Source organism: Panulirus ornatus, chromosome 13, assembly GCF_036320965.1.
Source record: "Panulirus ornatus isolate Po-2019 chromosome 13, ASM3632096v1, whole genome shotgun sequence".
Taxonomy (NCBI): Eukaryota; Metazoa; Arthropoda; class Malacostraca; order Decapoda; family Palinuridae; genus Panulirus; species Panulirus ornatus.
Window position 1 is genome coordinate 12,454,385 of NC_092236.1, and position 23,820 is coordinate 12,478,204.

The 23,820-nt window shown below is 39.6% G+C and overlaps 1 protein-coding gene across 3 annotated transcripts in view; it reads right to left on the reverse strand.

Annotated features, from left to right (window-relative positions):
• Window positions 1-17,278: 17,278 nt before the first annotated feature.
• The window catches only part of Rab10 (RAS oncogene family member Rab10), a 146,121-nt gene continuing 139,579 nt past the window's right edge, over window positions 17,279-23,820 (reverse strand). For all 3 annotated transcript variants that reach the window (XM_071668659.1, XM_071668658.1, XM_071668660.1), the window contains exon 6: window positions 17,279-21,414. In XM_071668659.1, coding sequence (XP_071524760.1) covers window positions 21,343-21,414 — 72 coding nt within the window. In that variant the 3' untranslated portion in view covers window positions 17,279-21,342. The remainder of the gene's footprint in view (window positions 21,415-23,820) is intronic.

Genomic DNA, 23,820 nt, shown 5'->3' on the forward strand with positions numbered 1-23,820 from the left:
TACCACTGGAAATCATTCTGACATTTTTCATCGAAGCCATTGTTAAACCTTGCCGTATTGCTAACCACAGTGTGCGCTAGGAGTCAGCCGATGAGGAGCAAGCTTTGGCTTATGGCCAGCAACTGCTCTATCAACGGAGTTACGAGGATTACTAGTATGACTTTCGTCCTCTGACCTTCCGAGTTCGCAGTCAATACTGGCCAACCCTGGACCACAAGCAATAACACACCGACTTTATTGGTCGACGAGTAATCGTGTTTTAGAGATAAATACTGAGAGCGACGCGCGGACGGACGCACATAAATACCATCGATTAACCCCCGGGTACAAGAAAGTAATCAAAGATCACAACATACCAACTTTCCCTTAAAAATACAACTTTTTTTTTACAGTCAGAAATACCGTGACAACCACTTTATCTTTACCTACCTATTCTCTTCACCATTTGAGAGTGATACGGGAATACCTCTAAAGCCTAGTCGGGTGCCTGAAGATTTGAAATTTGCAAATGTCACCCCTACAAAATAGGAAAGAGGACAAGAATTATACAATCCTCACATTACTACTCATTTATCAGCAGGAAAGTTTTAGTTGAGATTATTGAGAAAGCAATGAGACAAAACTAAATTTCTAGAGCATCAAATAATATCGTACAACCAAATTTTCTGCAACAAAAGATACGATAAACTTACTGCATCTTTTTTCTTCAATGTTACGTATGATAGGTGGAACTTAAAACTTTCCTCTGAAGTATTTCAAAAGGCAGTTAATAAAGAATCACACTACAACATACATTTAGAAAAAAAAATAGGGATTAGTGAGTACCTCACCGACATCAAGCAACGTGTTGCTTTATGTGGTTAAGCCTACGATTCGACAAGCTGACCTTAACGAATGGTATACTACAGGGGTCTGTCTTGGACCCCATTCTTTTCATGGTATATATGCTAATGATCTAGAACTGGGTCTCACAACAGATCACTTCCAAATATTTTCATAAAAATCTAGGTTAGATTCATGAATGGGTAAGATTGATGTAATTCAGAGATCTCAACATACTAGCAGAGTGGTCATATAAATAGCATAAATGTCAAACGTAAACAATTGTAATGTTATGCACTTTGAAAATAACAATATTAAGCATGGCTATCAAATATTCGGAAATCCGCTATCTGAAGCACGATTGCCAAAAAGGATTTTAGAATTATTATTAGTAATAATCTGAACTATAATGAGCAGGGTATGGCAAAAAGTAATAAGGCAAACCGCATGCCAGGTTTCACAGCCACAAACATCAATCTGAATTTCTAAAGGTCTAACAACACCATATATTGAACATGTAGGCCAGTTCTGGTTTCCAGACTACCAAAGGATTACGAAAAACTGGGAAAAGTACAAAAACATGCGACAAACCTAATGACTATTTTCAAGATTTTGAGTAAATTCGACAACATAATGAGCATCTTTTTGAAATCCAAGATGATAAGGTCAATGGGACAAATTAAATAAAACCTAAAGCTAAAAGATGTTTTACGTGCTGACAAAAAAAAAGTTCCTTTGCAAATAAATGCGTTGAACGTTGGTACAAACCATCATTTGAACGCTGTTAACACAAGACTAAATGAATTTCTCAAAAATCGGTTAAACCAGTTTTGGGCATCTACTGACTGAATACAGGACAAAACCATACACTGTACATTTACAGCGAGTCCTTTTTCACAATCCAGACCATAAGAACATATTGTAGTGCAAGAGGTGGGTTAGTATAGTTAGATTTTACAGCAGGATTATTCCCTTTTCGTTCTTTCCCAATAAATTTTCAAGATTCTACGGTACGATTAATCTTTTCATTCTTTCGTGATAAATTTCATGCAGGCTTACTTCTCTAGTACATGATTTTTCTTCCATTCTTATCCTAGCCGCCTGTTGTTATTGTTGATAAGGGTGGAGGATGAGGAAGGAGCCTTCTTACTGTTCTATTCTTACCTCAGTAAACTATAAGAGAAATAACAATGGAAATGTTGTAGAGAAAATTTGGACATGGGCTACCGGCCTCCCTCACTCCACTACCTACAGGCGTAATGCTCGCCTCCACTAAGGGCGTCGGCGTCAATTGCCTCAACATATACGATGACGGTCACAATTTGCAGATGATGATATATTAGTACAACGGCAAGAAGGGTCCAGCCACCCACGGTATCCCATCTTCTCCCACGCGGCAGCTCTTCCCTTCTAGTTGCCCGTTCCCCTCCCACAGGACATCACCCTCCCCTTCCCAACCCAACCTACTTCCATTATACTACACACAACACACTACCACACCCAATATAATATCAAATTTTTCCTCCACACGCACATACTTCGTCTACACAAGTCTCGCTTATTACAGCAACACTTTCCCCTCCACATACTTAAGTACATCCTATGCCCCCTCCAAACACACACATTTACCTCCATCCTACACCCTCCAAGCGCTCATACCCAGTACTCTACTAATGCACTTGCAGCCAATACACCCCAAACGTTTACCTGCATCTCAAACACTCCAGTACACTCATTCCCAACGTATACACTCCCCTGCACCTCACAGAGACATCCCGTGACAGTAGACACTCACCTACACCCCCACACAACTCTTATCTGAGCCCTTCCAAACTCGCCTAAGCTCTCTACCTTCCACACAGACCCACTACGTCCGCTCCTGTACGAGGCACGAACTTAACCGCCTCATATTCCATTTCATCCTACAATCATCTATACCTCACACCCTCATGACACACCTACACCCCACGGCCGTACACCCTGGAACACTCCATGCGCCCCCCCCCCTCACATTCACCTACACCTTGTAGACTCATAAATACTCATGCACCCTATGCCCCTACATCCACTCCTACACCCTCAAGATTCGTCTACATCCGATGCCCCCACATACTCACCCTGCGTAACAACACTCGGCTTCACCCTTCTACACTGTCCACTACATCCTAACTGCATCCCCACACGAACACACACCCACTTCCTCCACCACACTCCTGCCTACACCCCCACGTAAATATACCCCCACCCTTCTCCACCACACACCTGCCTACAACCCATACAGTCCCATACTCAACCATTCAGCTCCTTAAAAGACGACGTTCCCCCGCTTATTGGCAAACTCCCTCACCTACGCTTACCTTCTACACGCCCTCACACCACACGTCCCCTCACACCACACATCGCCCAGATATACAACACTCCACCACGGTCCATTGAACACTTCTACACACACACACACACACACACACACACACACACAATGGGAAAATCTAGATTCTCATGAAGACACAAGTCCTCAGAGTATACACAGGATGAACTGTCTGCTGTGTCATCATATGTCAGTGAACACCGCGGCATCAGAGGGGGGCCTCTACACCATCATTACCTGATCTTATTTTTCACACCAGCGGGGAAAACAAATAATCACGTAAGGTAATGTAATCTTTTAAGTCTAATTACACGGGAAATGAAGACATCAAAAGGTATGAAACAATCTCTATGGGAAAATAAACTGGTAAGACGGAGTGCAGCAGGCATGATACAGGCCATTGTTGTGGACGGTTCGGTGAAATTTACAGCGGAGGAGGAGGAACCTGGGGGGGCGCCCTCCACTGCAACGGTGAAACTACGAGATAGACAACATGGGTTCAGAGAAGTGAGGTCGTGTACAACGAACATTTTTGTAAATTATATATTTACAGCACAGGAAACTCCATCTTCGGCGATATGGGGCAAGGGTGGGTGGACTTTGCGTATCTGGACTGAGAGAATGCGCATGACAATATATGTACCCCCTGTCTTTTGCCAAACTATCATCAATGCATTCAAGAACAAGGATATGGGAATGTTCAGGAGAAACTGTTTACAACCTACGGAGAACGTCCAGAGAAGGGCTACAAATATGGTGCCTCAATAAAATAAAAAAAAGAGCTAAGTTACACGGGAGAGGTTAAATGCTAAAAATTTCCATGATGAAATAGAAAAAAAACATAAATGGTAACCTGATCACAATATTTTTTTTTCCAAGCAAGTCTGATGACGTCAGTCGTGAGCAGCTCTTCGAAAGATGCAAAGACAACAACCAGAAACCATATCATGAAATTAACGCACATAGAAATTACTAACTTACAAAGAAATACTTTTACTGCACACGAGTACGAGTACCGGATGAATGGAATAAACATAAGTGGTGAAACTGTAAATGCAGACAGGGCAAAGTAGATCAGAAAGTTATAGGATGACTGAGAAGTTCAAGATATGTGGCATCTCTCGCGCAGAACTTCCTCCCAGTACGGTATTACAAACTGGTGTTTACACACAAGTAATGACACAGATTGTATGCCTTATGTACAGTTAAACCCAACACCAACGTCTTTTCAAACATTCATACCTATACATCCACACTTCTTGTGCCTACATACGCACTATGCACTTCAGTACACACTCACCCAACGTCAACGTACGTGAGCAAACGCCATCTCTCACACAGCACACCCCAAGCCCTTTACACATCTACCTACGCTTACTCCTATAAACCTATAAAGTCTCCCTCCACACTCACACCAACACCCTATACCACACACACACACACACACACACACACTTAACTGCATCCCATATCCCTTATACACTCACCATCCCACGCCCCTACAGTAATCTACACCTAATGACCCTATACACTTGCCTACACCCCTTGTTTGCTCAAATACTTACCTACATCCCTTGCTTTCGCATTCACGAACACTCCCATACACTCACCGACAACCAACGCCCTCAAATACATGTATATACGCCCATACACCGCGTCTCCACATACCTACATTCCATGCTTCCCAAGCACTTCGTCCCATTACACACACTCCCATAACCCAACACTCACCTAAACTCAACATTTCCCCTTATTCACCTGTATCCCATTGCCCTAAGCCCCTTGAGCACGACCAGGTCGTACCCAATGGTCGTACCGTCGTGCTCAAGGGATACAGGGATATAAGCAAACAAACAAGCTGGAGGGCAAATTGTACGTCATTGCCAACGCATTCCGTCATCGTCTGTTAACTATTGTTTACGAATCCACATTAAAGTTCAATATGCCATAATTAATGCATGATTAGCATAACCATATTAATGAGGGATTATGAAAACGTTATTACAAAATAGTCAACTCAGTGGACTTTACTAATCGTTATTCTCGTTATTACATTACCGGACAACTCATTTATGATTATCCTTTAATGTTATTGTTCATAACATTATATCAATAACGAAGTGACACAACATCATCAATATTTGTATTTCTACGCCGTTGTAACTGCTAAATATTTATGGATATCATTTGTAGTTAAACAAGGTAATGACATGCCTTTAAAGACTAGTATCGTATATGGGTTTATTCCAACATGATGTGAATTCGTTTTGTGTTCTTGTAAAACTTGAACGTTAAATGCTCTTATTCTGCATATGCAGAATATATAGTTATGCATATCGTTTGAAGTTTGTGGGAACTATTATTCTCTGTGCATTACATTATCAATTGCAGTAATGAGCTATTACGGTACACATATGCGTCTTCCTTACCCTTCACGTTGCTGGGACGGGGAAACTGGGTATATGTAGATGCGAGGAGACAGTATACCCACCCATCTCTTTATGTCTGTATGTCCGTCCGCCAATCACTTATGCTGCCAGAGAGCCAAGGTGTGACCTTGATCAACCCTAGTGGGTGACATTCCTTTCAACAAAGGAGGGAAAGCCTTCCCAACACCTATAACGGTCACACTGACTACTGGCTCCTCCGTAAGGGTGTGGGGCATAGTAGTCCGCATTGTTGTCATATGCTTGGCCACATATTTCATTAAAAAAAAAAACACAATGAATTCAGTTCTATATCGTTATCATCCATAGAATCTCTATGACAAAAAAAAAATAGATCATGAAACATGATACAGGTATCGAAACCAAAATGTAATCACAGTGATTAATGGACTGATAATTCCTTTATATTGAGATTACCTGTAACGAAACTTAGGAAACAAACGAATAACCGTCCTCGCAACACAAACAGTTAGGATGGTCAAGAAGCCACAACTGCGATGGTTAAAGGCTTACCCTCCGCTGCTGGAGAAAATCTGCGTTATGTTCAAAAACAGGTCTTCCTTACGTGAAATGCTTCTCATAATAACCCTCTGAGCTTGTAATGCCCTCCAATATTCCTCACACTAGTATTTCCTCCGTCCACAAATATCCTTAACGTTACCTCCACAGCTCTGCACTCTTCGTAGACTTGCGCTTCTTACATTTTCTTGTCCTCACTTCAACATTTTTACTTTCCACTCTTGGGTTTCCCTTCTTTCAAATTCTTCCAAATCTTCCAGAGCTTACCTTCTCCTCTCCCTCATTTTCCGACGCATCCAAACTCCCTCATTTTCCTCCTACTCCCTAAAAACTGTTGCTTTCCTCTTTGCTGTCTAGAATTATAGGTATCGGGAGGGGGAGAATGGCACAGAACCGGCACCACATTGGCTATCAAGTTCCCCTCCTTGGCCAATATTGCTGTCCCGTCTTCTTTGTCTTGCACAGCAAACACTCTTCCATCTCACACATACCAATTGACGATACGTAACTCATGATTATTCTTAACTCTAGATTTTCCAGCGGTGAGCACCCTGCAGCTACCCTTCCTTGCCTTCAAGCAGAATCTCTTCATAAGTACTCTAAACTCCCTCTCCTAACTCCCCCATCACCAGATCACCCTTCACTTTCCATCCGACGTCCCTCCAAAGTTCACGATCATTAAGTTCCGTTCCTACCGCTACGCACTCCCAAACGAAACTTCTACTCTAACCCTCCCAGTCTCTGACCTCCTCCTCCTCCTCCTCTCCCTTCCAAGCTATACAGCTTCCCCTTCCAACAAGTCATCTCTCGCGTACTTCCTCACCCCATCCCCCCCGACGAAAGCTAAGCCCCCCCCCCCCCACATCTCCTGCCCAACAGCGAACCCCCAGAGTTCTACCTTAAACCACCGCCCATGAATCTACAACTTTCTCCTCCAGAATTGCCGTTTGTACCCCACACTTCCCCCCCAGCCCCTTCCACTAACCCCACCTTCCCTCCCCCTGTAGCGGCAGTGCACTTTGCCATAATTAGTGAGTAGAATTTTTCCCCATCGCTGTAATCCTTTGTAAAACTGGCTCAAAAGACGCGAGCAAACAGAGACGTGAGCCCACCCCACCGACCCCATAATGCAACCTAATTTGGCTCCGCGCTCTGTATACACTCGCCGCTCTAACGAGGCTCCAGAAACGATGCAACAGACTTTAATCAGCTCTAATCTAGGCGAGTTCATCCAGACTAAATTACTTCTGTGAAAAAGACAGAGTAAATATTTGTCACTTGTGTATACTTTTGCCTCTTTGAATTGGGATTTTTTTTGGAGGCGGCTTTATCCAAATCGCTCCAGCGGATGGCGTGAATTAAAACTCTTTATATCTAATAATACGGAAGAACACGTCGCATTAGAGGGGTCTTAATCAATTTGACCCCTCGGTATTACGAAATACACATGAAATTAAATTAAGAACAGGAAGAGGGCCTCTCCATGAGTGGCTAGAAAATGACTCGATACATCCTTTAGGAAGAACTTGTCGCCTGAAGAATTCCCCGTCTTCCCGCCCCACCTAATTCGCGCGCTGCTGAGCTTTTAATCAACGGACGCCCTGCTCAAGTGCTGAGTGCTTTGATAAGTTCCTGTTGAGTTTCGTTCCCACGTCAATTTTATCGTTATTTTTTGCCCCGACAGCTCCTCCGGATGATTCAAACTTTCTTTGAGAAATAAAGTTCTGACCACTCAAAAGTTGATCTTTTCTTAAGTTTTTAAAGATCGATCGATTCTCGACAAGTTAGGTTCCAGCACCTTTTACGTAATGCGTGACTGAAAAAGATCACTAGAAAATCTGAATATTACAAACAAACTAGACAAAACAAAAGCCACAGACTAAAAATAGAGGTGGCCGGCACAAAGTGAGAGACGCGGATGTAACATTTGGTAAATTGGCGGGAACGCTCACCCCGGTTGCTCTGTTTACCTTGCAACACAGACCTATCCCACACCCTTCACCAGCGATACCTTTCAAGTATTATATCACTTAAAAACTTTCAAAGTGACTATATAATTACGTAAGATTTATTACTCATTTCTAAACCACAGTACTGGTGCGTAGTACTTTGCTGACGTCCAAGATTCTCAGCAAATGTAGGGCTATTCCTAGAAACAGCTGCCAGAGGGTTACGCCTTTACGTCACCCGTTGCGAACCTACAAGGGATGAAATGAGTATATACTGTCCAAACTCAACTAAACTAATTAATCGAAATGACTGGCCGTAATGCCATTTAATCTGAGCCATTGTACTGCCATAATGGAAAGCGCCATGGAAAATGTTCTCTTCACCAGGACCAACACGATAAAGTGATTATTGCTCATATACAATTTAAAATGGCGCTAGTTATAATGCATCATATTTTCTGTTCGAATTGGCATATTTGAAAAACATACTTGTACAAATGTAGGTTAATTGTGGGACGCAATTTTTCCATGTCAAGGTATTTTAATATTCAAGGAACATCATTAGTCACAAATATTGACAAACAGCCATATTTTATACCGCTCATTTTACAGCCGACATTAATGGGAGGCAAAAATATATAACTGTGGATTTTCAACATGCAAAATCAATCCTGGGTTTCATTACAGCGACGTTACTAGACTGTTCTGGAAAATGACTGCGATTATAACGAGATGGCGTCTTGTTCCCGAGTGGTAATGGTATATCATATACTTATGTTTAAGATATATTCTTCGGGGTTTGAGTATGCTATACTGCTCCTGTGATGTGGCGGATCGTAAGATTTCTTATGGCTTGAACTTTGTGAGGAAGCATTTAAAGCGATGCTATAAATGCAGACAGGGATTTTCTTTTTTTTTTTTTCCCAGTAACGCTTAATGGGGGGAAAATTTTCAAAACGTTGTTTGTGGGGATATTGTGCAAACGTTTATGCTGCTGCTAACTACTGAAGTGATTTTAGAGAACGTTTCTGTTGATTTTTGTGACGAAAAAAATGGGCATTACTGTCGCTGCCATGTTTCTGATGGCGTAGTTGCTCCTGCTGCTGCTGCTACTGTTTTGGGATTCCCTCAGTCATGTTGTTACTGCTGGATATTCTCTTGGGTACTAGCAGTGTGATACTGGTGATCAGACGTTTCATTTTTCTCTTCATGTTAACCTGTGTTGTTGTTGGCTTTGCTTTTCGATTCGAAACTCTGCAACAATTTTTTTGGTCTACTTTTCGAACATGGATTCACTCACCTCCCGTGACCGAACCTGGTATAGAAGTGAACTTGAGACATGTTGCTCAGGCTTATATTATTTCGTCCGTGCTCTACTGCAGCTGCCTTCCGCCAACTTCGTCCGTACAATTCCGGTAACGCCACACACTCTTCCTTGTGGCAGAAGAACAACTGTTCTGCTTGCAACAAGAACAGCAGCAAAAATATTGAGATATCCAATCGATGCCCGAGCTCATTTGCATCTTTGGAAGATAATTCTAGTCAGGAATAACAGGACGAAGTTGGCTAGAATGAGCATATTGGCTACTATTGTTGGGGTTATATGGCAGTTGTGATTTGCCGCTATTGCCGAGTTTGGAGTTCTGTCGACCAAGCTTTTCCCGTAAACCGGCAATGTATTTATCCGGTAGGTTGATGATGGAGAGAATATTAGGAAATATTCTCGTCCCATTCACTTCTGGATAACACTCCGATCCTGACAATGCACTCATTTCTGATGATCACAACGATTACTGGTGACGATCATTAAGATGTGGCCTGATTATAATAATCAATTGGCTCATATGCAAGTCACATTCTGACCAGCTACACTGGTACCAAAACCTACTTGTATGAGTTTCATTGAGATAGCGAAAAGATAAATCCATTTTTTTTTTTTCCTCATTTACGTTCTGCCACAGACTTCTAAACCACAAGAGAAGTCATGATACAGTAGACACCTACCAGTTCGTCAGTATTCATGATAAAAGAAATTTTTTCATCTCCCAGAACACAACTAAAACCTTAAATCCATAATCATCGTGCTCGTCTTCCCAACAATTTCACCAGCAGCTCTAACATTTTTGGCACAATTCAGGTCTGATACATGACCAGTAATTGCATTAATCTTACCCAGCCACAATGGGCAAGCAGGGGAAATGTAAAATGTAATATTAAACGTCATGCAGTAGCCAAAACATCATGCACAACACCGTCGCGATACAAATATCTAAAAAACAAAATTAAGTGTAGAATTCCCACCGAGAAAGGCCAACAGCTTCGCCTGTGATATCTTCCCCCAGGACAATTTCCTCGATGAACTGGTAGGGTTTATCGTCAGGAAAACGACGTCGAAAACCATTAGATTTCTCCTCAATTGGTTCCTGATTGTCTTCCCATAAAACATTAGACGCGATTAGGGCCGGGAAAGATTAAAATGGGCCGCTTTTGGGGCATCTATTGATTCCCGGCAGGAGCGTGGGCTGCAGAGATCCGCTGACACAGGATCTTTTTCCATTTGTATGATGGGGACGCCTAGCCTGCTAGGACTGGTCGAAGTGTCGCCATTCATATGATGTGTGAGGGTTTGTGGCGTGCATTTTGAATCTATGGTGCAGTCTCTGTGACCGCTACACTAAATCAATAATTCGAAATCTGTGTACGAGTAAACATCTGGTACACAAAAGTAATACACAGTGACAATGATTTGAGGAAAAAGGAAAGGGAACAATTCACCTCTGGTGAGGCCACCGGTTACCAATCGGATGTTCCTGGAGACAAAATACTAAAGTTTCCGTAGCGTATCAGGGCGGTGTGCGAGATGTACGGGTATAGTCTTGGACCAGTAAACCCTGAGCTTAGCCAACATAAGGCTCAACCACTCAGACCAACGAACACTCCGGGTGCATCGGTGGCCATTCGAATAGGCAAACATTCGCAACAACGAACACTCGGAACGGCAAACACTTCACCATCGGAAACTCAAACCAGTGAATAACCTACTCGTGATACGTGGGCGTCTTTGTCATCTAGGCACTCGACATCTGCTCGCGTGATGAAGTGGACCCTGTGATATGACCTTTTTCGGAAAATAAATGATCGTAATGAGCTATATCGTTACTTGAACCACCTGAACTAACCTCGTACATATAGAGCACGATATCTAAGCGGAGCCTCTGTCAACAGAGCTCCTCGCCGCTCGCTGTTCAGTAAACACTTTGTCTCGCACCTCCCGAGTCTCTCGCCGAAACAACTTTACAGAACTTTAAAAATCTATATATCCTTCAGTTTCTAAGTTACAACCTACGGTTTACGGTTAGAAGTCTCCTCAAACAGCTGTTGAAAATTACATAAAATCGTTAAATTCACCGATAGAAAATACATGAAGCAGTTTTCTAGATGAAAAATAGCCACATATGTATCTTGGACATTACAACTAACACAAAATCTGCCCCGTATCAAATCTTGGTTACTGAATTACTTTCAGACAACTTATGCTTTGAGGAACGTGAAAGATATCCGTACATCAACATGCAGGCTTAAAAAATCTATTACATATAATTGATATGCTGTTTTGTATCGGTGTGGGAAGAGGCACAAGGCTAGCACACTGCTGGTCTGATGAGCGGGAGGTAACAAGACCCCCCTGTCCACTTACAGGGATTTATGACAGTTCCTCTTAACTTCAACATTAGCGTGAAGAACACCCCACTCTCTCCTCCCCATTTTCTACAATACATTTTCGAGGAAGTTGTAATTTCGTAATGGAGAGTCTTGTAGCCAAGCAAAGCCCGCTTCAGCAATCCCGCATTTTATGCAATGTCCTCCGTCTTCCCTGCCACGGCAAACCACAGCGCCAGGAAACTTGGAGCTTAGTCCCAATCAGTAATCCTTGCGAGTCATGCTTTGCAGGAAACGACCTAGTGTGGATTATGCCTTTATAAAGCATTAGTTACGAACCGGTGGCTGTAATTGATGTCACTTAATTTCCATCACGACCAAAAGAGCTTCCTCTTATGGGATGCTGGGGCCCCTCAGTAAGCCACTGCCTTGTGTAAACTTAAGTCCCATGTCTCTCCGTCTGTTTTAGATGTTTACTTTCACTAACTGAAAACTCTCGTTTTTTACATTGCACTAGAATGCTAAGACTTTGCAAACCTATTTCAAGTCTCTGATGATCAAAAGTTTATTTTTGCAGGCATTTAAGTGTTAAATAATCAAAGGAATAAATTATTTCACTTCTCTATATAAATTGAAAACTATTACCATTTCCCTTTGTTTAAGTACAACTAAAATCATGTATGAGATCTATCAACATGAGATCAAGATTAATTCAATAAATATTCGCTCCGCCAAATAACCTAGACTAATAATGCATCACCCTATCACTTTAACCGTTACAACTGCTGCAATAATCAACCTTATTCTAAAAGTATTACTACCGTAAGGGCTGCACAGCACCACAGCAGCCACAGAACTGCGGGTCAGCAACAGCGGCGGTGGTGGTTACGTCGGAAACCTCTGGCGGTGGCTGGCAAGGCTGCGGCTTCCCTGCGCGGCCATACGTCACACCAGGTCGTCAACAGTTTTAATTAAGGACAAATCGCCTAATAGTCCCCTTGACAGCGCCCTAATCTCGACCTAATTAGCAGAACACTCTTCTTGGCCCGCCCCCTCCCTCCAGACACTCTGGCATTCTTCGTTATCTACTACATCGGTGCTTTTCGCCTTAGGGCCCCAGTACCATATTGGTCAGAATCTGAGGATCAGGTCCAAGCGGGTTACGCCTCAACACACGCGAGCGCATTGCCATCACAGCCAATTTTGGCGGGAAGGGGCGCGTAATGGCCGCCATTTTGGCGGGAAACCTTCTGAGGGGAGTGATGGGCGAACAAGGGCAGGTCAAGCCGAGGACAAGAGGACAGATCAGAGGGGAACACTAAGCCCTCACTCGCTCACATGCCGACACTTCTCTCACTTGCCGACAGGTGGCAGCAGACCCCCACTCTGCCGGGATATTTCCCTAATCTTCATTAATGCGTGTTCTAGATGGAACCCCTCCATCACTTTAATTACAGTTTGGGGATGAAAATTAACCATTAACCTCGGGACATTTATCCACATCAATTATTAGGGTTCTGGGAAGACCTAAATTCAGAAAATTGTGTGCTGGTGAACGATCTTTTTAACGCACTGAACAGCGGATAAGGTAGATTTTATATCTATCGCTGACCTCCCTCCTGAGTGCTGCTGATGTGCACTGCTCACGTTAAGGAAACATAACGAGCAGCGGCGTATCGCGCTACCCACCCACACACCCCTTTCGAACGAGTCTTAATGAAGACAAGCCATCCTTAATCCGCTTACCTCTAAAAACGATCTTTATTTTATCAAAAGGTCTGTCATCGCTTCCTTACTATCCACGTTGTTAATCTCTAGTAACAATCGAATCTAATAGCGTTGTTAGGGGACGGGGTATAGTTTGGTGAGTCCTGAAAAGGAGAGTCTGATTTTTACCGAATTATCCCACGGCTCCATAGTTCAGGGGGGACCCTTGGAATGATTTCCTATTTCCTTTAAATCATCTCGGGTTAGGGATACTTTGCCGAGTGGTTAACTTTCTCTTGCACGACCGACGAGTGGTTAACTTGGATCAGGGAAATTAAGGGGATCGAAACCCTCTGGCTAGAGGTTAAATAAAGGTTGGACGGTTTGAATGTCTCAACCGAACACTTTGCCTTGGCTTTAATAAGAAAGTGACTCGCGGCGCGAGTTCTCTCGCGACCCCATCGGACTTAGCACAAGCAAAACATCACTCACCAGTACAGGTAATTAGTATAAATCTCGTTATATTATGGGAAAAGTCTATGAATCTAGTAATATACTGGTAATAAAGCAGTCAGCGAAATATTTGAACCTAGCGGTGCCTAATAATGAAAATAACCAAAGCGTAATTTTTTCATAACCTAGCTTGAATAGCGGACCTTCCTTATCAAAGTATAGGGTGAAGTCTAGCAGGCTAATTTTAGGGGTTTTTCAAATTTTTCTTATCAACTCACTTCTATTCCTGCGATACAAAATCTAACCTTAAAAGAGACACTTTAATATTTTCTTAAAATACAAGCATATCAAAAAGTACTAGAAATTCCTAACTCTTTCGTAGGCTTTCCAAATATTACCAGAAAAATAAATGAGAATCAGAGAGTTCCAACACATTTTCTGCGCAACAAACTATGACTGGGTACTTAGGATATCCTTACCACATACTAAATGGTTATTGAACAATATGCAATCTCTGTGTAAAGCCAGTGAAAATGTTTAACCCATAAACAGTTGGAACGTATCTCCCTCACTCCACTGGCCCAAGGTGTACACCCACCTGTCACAGCTTTATGGAATATCGCTCCCTTCTCAACCTCTTTTTTCCGGTCGTCACTGTCACCATTCAAGATAACTTTAAGTGGGAAGAACAGGCCCATTCTCGCACAAAATGCGGCTATGATGGTTGTTACTTCAGAGACACCGAACTCGACAACCTGTCTCAGTGGCTACCCATGGCTTTCGACCGTCTAAAAGTGTGCGATGCACCACATGAATATTCATTTCCACGTAATTTTGATGAGTAATCATGCAACATACCTTGGTAAATAGAAGCATCCTCGCCTCCAGGGTATTGTATTCTTGATATGCAGGGTGTAAGATGATGACAAACACACGATTGTACTGTCACAGCTTCCTACCTAGAGGTGATAGGTATATAGTTTTTAAGTAACTTGCAGTTTGTCATATAGCTACTTTAAAATCATATTTCCAAAGTGTGACGAAACGTAATTTCCACGTCAGCTTGAGCTTAGCCCCCTGGCAATTTTGCACACATTTAATTTTAGAAGGTCCTTGAAAAAAATTCCAACCAAATGCTAAATACCACAAGCATAAAAAATTAAATTCTTCGATTGAACCTAGAATTTCCCTAGACGCCAAGCGGAAAGGCGTCTTTTAACAGTTTTATAAGATGTAGACTGTTATTCCCGTAACGTGAGGTTCCTAAGAAAGAGTGGATATTAAAGTAATACCAAGTATGTTCATTGAGTCATGATGTGGAATTACAGCCCCGTCAAAGAGATGAGAGTTAAGTTTTCGATAAATAGGTGGAAACTGAGATATCCTGTCCAAGTCTGAGTTTACCGAGGAAGCTGCGTCAAGAGAAGAGGGAGCAGAATTGAAGGATATGCATTAGATCATTTGTGGAGAGGAAATCGTTGAAAAAGATGAGTGTTGGGGACAGAATAGAACGTTGAGGGCCATTTCTGTTGATGGAGAAAAAAGGGGAAGGGAGGGAGGCTGATCCCTCAACAACCACAAAGATAGACCGACCAGATAGGAAGCTAGACATGAAGGAGCAAAGTAAGGCATGGAAACCAAAAAGAGGGGGAGCTTAGAGAGAGAGATCCCGGTGCCACGACACGTCAAATTTGATCAGATGTCCAGAAGGCAAGCTTTATCGGCCAGTGGGTGGAATAGCCATGGGGTCCCCCTGGAGTTCTCTTTGCCAAAGGCAATTTTGAGAGCATGACACCCCAGATTTACTGCAGTCTATCTTGTCCATGCTTGTAAGTGTAGCACAGCCACGGGCCGCAGGGACCCAAGAGAAAGATGTCCAGGGTAACACAAACTCTTTCTTGGGCAGGGGTCTTGGGGTAATTATAAATTGATAAAAAAAAAATTATATAACTGATGAGGAGACCTAAATCATTGTTAACATTCACAGGTTAAAAGGGACATAAACATCTCATAAGAGGAAGTGAGATGAAAAAGTGATCCCAAAAGCGTGGGATGCTATTAATAAAAAATCAATATAAAACTATAATTCCTGTTGCATACCTTTTAAATCAGGAAGCAGTATTTGGAACTGGGATTAGCCAGTGAACTGAGGTTCTTGTGTAGTTAAAACTACAAAAAGACAAACCAACATATCATTGTGAAAGTTTCATCATTACTGAGATATGACCCTTCAAAGTCCTATTTGTCTCACCCTAATTTTCAAGATTATATGAAACCCCTAAACTGATCTGTAAGGAGTGCATTTATCGGAATATACATGAAGCAAGAGACGAAGAGAGAAAATCCAGTTAGAAATATATTTTTTTACACAAAAAGCATATTTTACATGGTTTGCTCTCTGCTTAATGAATATGAAATGTCTCCCAATATTTAACAAGAGTTTTTGAATTGAGACAAAAATTAAACATCTTTCAATAACAGTTTCATGCTCTTGATTCTGGTGCTTTTTCAAAGTCTTTAAGGGTAAAGCTAAACTCTGAGGATTACCTTTTCCATCCTCAAATATGTAGATAATTTAAGCATTAGTTTATGAGTGAGAATTGTGTAGACAAAGAACAAAAAATACTATAAACTATTACCCAACGTAACCATCGATGATTAGAACCGAAAAACAATTGACCACACACCTCAGCAAATACGTTGCCCATTTTTCCATTACACTCAAGTAATTCATTTTTAGTGCATGCATTAGTAAAGTATCTAATAAAGAAAACTGTTGAAAAAAATATATCAATAAAGACTCTCCAGTATCATTAACAGAGTGCCAAATTAATTTTTTGAAAAGTAGAGCAATCAGGAACCCTAGAATTATAAGAACAGAGAACAGTACATCTTTACACAGTGGTTGGTGGCAGAGAACTTAAGCAGCAAGCAGCACGGCTTGAGCATCAGTGTGGGTTGCACGAGGCATACAGTCTTTCAAGTACACTACATAACCGGTTACATTAAAATAAGATTGAAGTAATATGCATACCTATGTTTCATCAGATTTTGTGCAACAACTTGCACTACATTATGATCCATCTGTAATGCCATTTTATCTAATAAACACATCAAACTTCTCTGAAAAGCTGTATCTTCCGAGTGTGAAATACTCAAGAGTATTCGGATAAAAGTATCATTGGGTTTGCATGTTAAATTCTTAAAATAACTATCAACATTTTGCTTTTGCGGTAAAAATTACGGGTTTATCTATGTGGTTTACATGCAACATTCTAATCATCTTTCACTCCATCTCAGTTGGGTTGATTGAATAACCAAGTGAAACAAAAAGGATGATAAAAACAACAATACCATCACAAATAACACTTTATTAATGATGTTCAAGCAAGTCATTGGACAAAAGCAAGCCCATCCTATCCATAAAGAACCAATAAACAGTTCATGACAATATATACCATTTCATCATTACCAGTGGACTTTTACAGAAATGCTTTTCCGTGTTTCATGATTTTTTTTGCCCTACATTGTAAATAAACCTGGAGGAAAATTGTGCAGCTATAATTTTGTAGCAAAATGGTTTTAGAACCAATTTCATTTTGAAGTCTGTGTTAATGAAAATGTCCTTTAAGTTTTTTCAGGTCCACTGTTATATCTCTTTGGTTAATTAAATATTCTTAAGTCAATGCAACATGCCCAATCATTCCCAGCTGTTGATAACATATTGGAGAGGCTTTATTGTATTGGATAAAGGTAAAAGCCTGAATAATACAGTTATCTCACACAGCATTTTTGGACTAGCTGCATTTGGCTTATAATTATGACAATCCACACTTTTGTATCCTTTGATCCATGTCTGTGCAGGGGAGTTTGGGCCAAGAAGTATTACACCAAGTCACTGCAGTGCTATGGATTTGATTATTAAATTCTGGCAAGTTGATGCAATAAATCCTCAGGTATCAAAACCCACACATTTCAAGAGTGCATGAATAAATGGAGATTAGCAAACTGTATCCCAAGGGAGGGTTCAACTAGACAAACATTCCCTAATAATTCAGCTAATAAACATATTAATAACATTCAGTGGATCTTTTATATATAATTAGCAGAGTTAGGCATGAAAAATGCAATTACTGACCTTGTTCACTTTAATGTATTTCACATTTTGCTCTATACCATGCAAATTTACTTTTTAATCAATTTCTTCCATAAGGAACCTCATTTACTATCTGTACAATATTTAATCATCATAATTGGATTCATAGTGTCCACGGGCTTCAAATATATTTACTTAAGGTTGTGACTTCTAGAATCAAATCAAGTTATGTCATACATTCTTAAACTCTCAGCAATGCCTTGAGGCCATATACACAAGTCAAACATGGTCCAATGCACCATTCTTAAATGAAACCCTTCTTTTAATATGTTAAAAACTAAATATGCCACAAACTACAGACTTAAGGAATCCTATTGGTTTCATTTACAAGTATAAAAACAAATACACCAAGTATGTGGTCCAAGTACAAAACTATTTCAATGATAAAACAAATGAAATTTCTAAACCAACTTGCAAAACAAAGTAAATACGTGCACACAAAAATTATGAGATTTAACAGCATGGAATAACTACCAATTAATGTTATCTACGCATGTAATGTGCACTAACACAGCACTGCTATTAACTCAACACTGACACAGGAGCCCCAAACTGCCAACCTTGTGTGACTAATCAGAACACTTAGGCAAGGAAACTGAGTAAGAAAGTAGTAAACAAATAACTCAGTGTGCCTTACTTTTGACTCCTGGAAAAATCTTGTATTTTAGTGACTTTTTTTTTATTGTTGGCTTTTTCTTCACTAAGAGAACAATTGGGTCAGAAGCCAATAAGACAGCCAATGGTTAGCATTTTATTGCAGCTGTCAAAACACAAGGAAGACACCATATTGCCCCATCTGTCAAAGATAACTTTAGACAATCTTTATACATATCACGTCATAAGACACACAGTTGTGAATACTATACAGTGAAATATTGATAAAGACAAGGGAAATTTAACCAATCAGTACTGCTCTACTTCATATAATTGTAGAGATAGTCTGAGAAGTTAACTAATCCTTGCCATAACTTCTGCTGTAAGATTTATATGGTGGAGCCTGAAAACTATACAATTATTCCACTTAAACCCTGTGCTTATCTGGTAGTCACACTCTGGAGTTTAGGAAATGAGCTGTAATATTACAAAAGTTAATATGCATGACAGTTTTATCATGATTCTGCTAAGTTATCCTTTTGCTCAAAATTTCCTATGAAGTATAATGGGAAGTTTTCACCCTTAGCCCATTAGTATGCAAAAAAAAGAATTACAGAAGAGAATTGTGTGAATAATAATTCAACCCAAGAAAAATATCACTGATCATCATCTTCCACTAGTTAAATGAATACTGGAAAACATTTTAACACTGTTCTGACTGAAGTGTTGGTTAACTCATTTTATTCAACTGCATGAACAAGACTTGGGAAAAGCTTCTTGGTATTTTGTGCAAAGAAATATGCATTTACAGTAAATGAGTATAAATACCTTTGTCGAAATCAGCAAGTGGGGCTATTAGTTTTGAATGACTACCCTCCCCTTTTGTAAATCAAGAAGAACATAACCATTCAGGTGTTTTTATTTGTGTTCATAAGGCCTGCAACTCTCATAATTGTTTACTATAGCATTCATTACTAAGCCAGATTACATTGTCTGTCACTGTGAAAGAGGATATGATGTACAAAATATTGCCCTATGGACCTGAGGCCTGCATGAAATTCCCTTAGCACAGGCTTTAGCAAAAACTATTAAAAAGATTCCTCAAATGCGTTAAAAAAATCAATGAATTCATGATTTATTTGTATACAGCTGCTATACCTGAACTAAATGACTGTTCTGGAACTGAAATAATAAATATATAAAGAAAACAAGAATTTTTGTAAATATTGAGACAGATCTCTAAAATGGAACTTGGATTACCATTTTTTTACACAGAAAAACAAGTACAAATGAAAATGAACACAAGACAGTTCTTAAACAGCTGGCATCACTTGAGAGAAGTATGTCTTCATATTTCTTATATGTCTTGACAAAAGGTTTCATTATCAAATTTTTCCTACTTATGTGAACATACGTAATCCAAGCCCATTCTGAACTTCTATATAGCAAATTTTAATAATATCAGTTATCATTTTCTTGAAAATGTTTTGGTTCTTACACACAAAAAACATTAGGATAAGCTTCAACAAATTTGGAAAATTTATCATATGACAAACAAAGCTATGTTGGCAGATTGTGGACTTACCACAACAGTTGCCTCTTTAACAAATACTAATATGACCAGCAAAGGTCACAATAAACCAATGAACACACAACGTTTTACTCTCAGATATCACCTCTCCAACCTTATACTATATGTAGAGACGAACTAGATTCATTCATATGAAAAAAAAAAAAATAAAGCAATGAAAACTCTGACATATACAATGAATACAATTTTCGATACTCCTGAAGTATCTACTCAGAAGCAACTACTTTATAACCTTTAAATATCATCAATCTATCCATCCCATCCACTAATTAAAATTATGTAATGTATTTATATAAACTGATTTTGGTTATCACATGGCAAGTTACAGTACATGATTAGAACAGTTCATAGCAAAACCACTAGTATTCAAATTATGCTTCTACATATAAATATTCCATTTCAAGCCATCCTCTCTCGCATTCATGGTGAATACTAATGATAGGCTTTCTTTCACTTAATATAAGATAAGCCTTACATTAAAAATCATAAGGCAGAGTGCATAAAAATAGTTCTGAAGTAAAATTCCATTGCACCAAAAGTCATGATAGTTACCACAGAGAAGCCATTCACGAGAAGTGGCACCTCTAAGATTACACAAGCGCTGATCATCTTTGACCATATCTTAATAAAGCGCCCATTTCAAAAAAGGCAACCAAATCAAGTTTGTGTCTAATGTTCATAATCCATACTCACCATTTTTCATTTTAACACATTCACATCCTGGGACAATATTACATCCAACTACAACACTCAGATTGAACATGAGCAACAACCTGCATTTATTGGTTCCTAACATATCTTTTGAATCCATCCCCTGAGTGCAGTGTAGAAAGATGGTACAGATTAAGCATAAAGTCTGTGCTTCTATTTCTTGACCTCCCCTGAGAGCAGAGCCTATGGTAGGATTCTGCAGTGATGTTAATTGCTATGGGGCCTACATTAGACCACCTCAGAGGAGTCTCACAGAAATACCCTTGAGAAAGGAAACCTACAAAGGAGCCTTAATCTTCGAGTCCTATGGAGGTGTCCTACTGGGTTTAACTGACTCCTTCAGTGCTACATGTAACATTAATACTCTACGCACAGCACTGTCGAGCCGCACCTCGATCATTCCTCCTTTCTGGACGAACAACACTGTCTGGGTTTTCCTGCAATACAATATACTCTAATGAAAGTTACATACACATTTAAACATTTCTAAAGAATGAACAAAGTAAAAAAAGTTGCTGAAGAATGAATATAACTACCAATAAGTTAATGCATTATGTGCATGACCTATAGGAGTGAACAAATTTGTGCGACTACTGCAATATGAAAGGAGGTGTAGAGAATTCATGTAAGACAAAGATATCAGTCTACCAAGTGCTGGAATGATGACTTATAATAACTATGTTGCAGTAAACAAGGAACAAAGCTGAAAAAAAAATCCAGAAAAGGATGTTATTCATATATAGGGTATGATGAAAATGACCTGAGCAAAGGGGATTTTTCATAAAAACAAAATGTCTAAAAGGGTAAAGACCAAGTCACTTCAGGTTCAGAAATTATGGATAGCAGAACTGACAAAGTCTTTCCAAGTTAATGGGGTGATGGCACAGGCTGGAGGCTGGAAATAATCCTACGTTAAAATATTTCCAAATCACTTAACAACACAAACTTTGAGAAGATAATGCAGGAGCCACGGAAAGTGCATGAGAAAACATGGTTCATGCTAAACACCAATGACTACAAGATGGTTGAACATCAAAACCATAGCAGGCTACCAGGTCTAAACTGTCAAAGGACAGCCATGAAAAAAATAATGGTCCTTTCTCTTGCACATCCTTCTTTTCTTTGTCCACATTAATAACACTGTGGTAACATGGTTAACCGCTACAATCAAACTCAATTATATCCTTCAAAGACTGCATTCATTCATTGACTATTTCTTGATTCCTTACTTCCTACATTCACTTCACACATAATGCTTCGATCACTTGATGGGGTAGCCTTCATTCCTTTTAAATTTTCTTATCCTGCTTTCAGATGAACTCTGTTCTCAAATTATCATGTACAATGTTTGAAGGAAACATTACAAATTATATCAGAATCTATCTAATAGCAATAAAATAAAAATTCTGAAAAGAACAGGGACTACCTCACCAAGTGATTAAAGCATAATGTATAATGTGAATGTTTAGATAAATCAATCAAGGAATTGGTGATAATAAAATGCATGTGACATGCTCTCTAGACATAATTCCAGTGGTAACTACTGAAGCTGGTGTTAGAATTAGGATGTGTGTGTATGAAAGGAGATACTGCACATACTCGTCTATAAGTCTACCTCCTGTAATGGTCGACCCTTGATATTTGGTCAAGAAATCATGAATCTATGATATGCCTCGTGTAGAGGTTGACCAAAGCTTTTGAGGGTAATAGAACAACAAATTAGGTTACCAAAGCTCCATATCTATGGCATATAAAACTCATTTAAAAAAATCCTCACTAAAAAACACTCAACATCCTATAAAAAGGTTTGCCAAGTCTGGAACATTGACCGCCAAAGGCAAAAAGTTTACCATTTATTGTTACAGCACTTTACAGAAACGTGGGCAGTTTCAGCAAAAATATTGTATATTTCCATTCAAGTAGTTATTCAAGCCAAATAGGATGGAATTATGGCAACATTTAAACAATGAAAGAAAGCTAAAGATGATTGTTTTTGTCATGATTTTATTGCACTTTTCACTAATACGTATGTCATTTCAGAAAAATATTACAATACTGTGAATGTATTATATCAAGCAAAGTATGAATAGAATATCATTGTAATATAACTGTATTTTAACCAAAACTATCAAAAAATGAGTAACATCTCTTGAACAATGGAAGGTTAGGTATAGTCTTTTGTTTTCATCATGTGTTTTATCCTATTTTACATTGAAATACATCATGATTCAACAAACTATTAATTTCTGAGAATATATTCATTTAGGTATAGTTAAAATAAAATATACTTGTGATGTAAGTTTTTTACTGAAAAAGATTTGAGAAACACATAACCTGTCTAGCTGATACGACAGAGCCCTGGTCGCGGAGGCTTGAGCTTTGCATCGTCCCTTCCTAGGCAGCCTTTAATATTACAGTACGTAAAATTGTGTTTAAAATCTTATTGTCTCGCTTCTTATTTTCCAGAAATATGACAAGTATGTATAAAATACAATGTTACTGTACTTTTAATTACTAAATGGTACATATTTTATGTTTTCCTTTGTTTACTGGCAGTAAACATACAGGAGGCAGGGGCTTTAGCTTTGCATCATCCCTTCCTAGGCAGCCTTTAATATTACTGTGCGTAAAATCGTGTTAACAATCTTATTGTCTCGCTTCTTATTTTCCAGAAATATGACAAGTATGTATATAATACAATGTTACTGTACTTTTAATTACTAAATGGTACAAATTTTATGTTTTCCTTTGTTTACTGGCAGTAAACATACAGGAGGGTGAAAGGCGTGCAAGGAATAGAGTGAACTGGAATAATGTGGTACACTGGGGTTGATGAGCTGCCA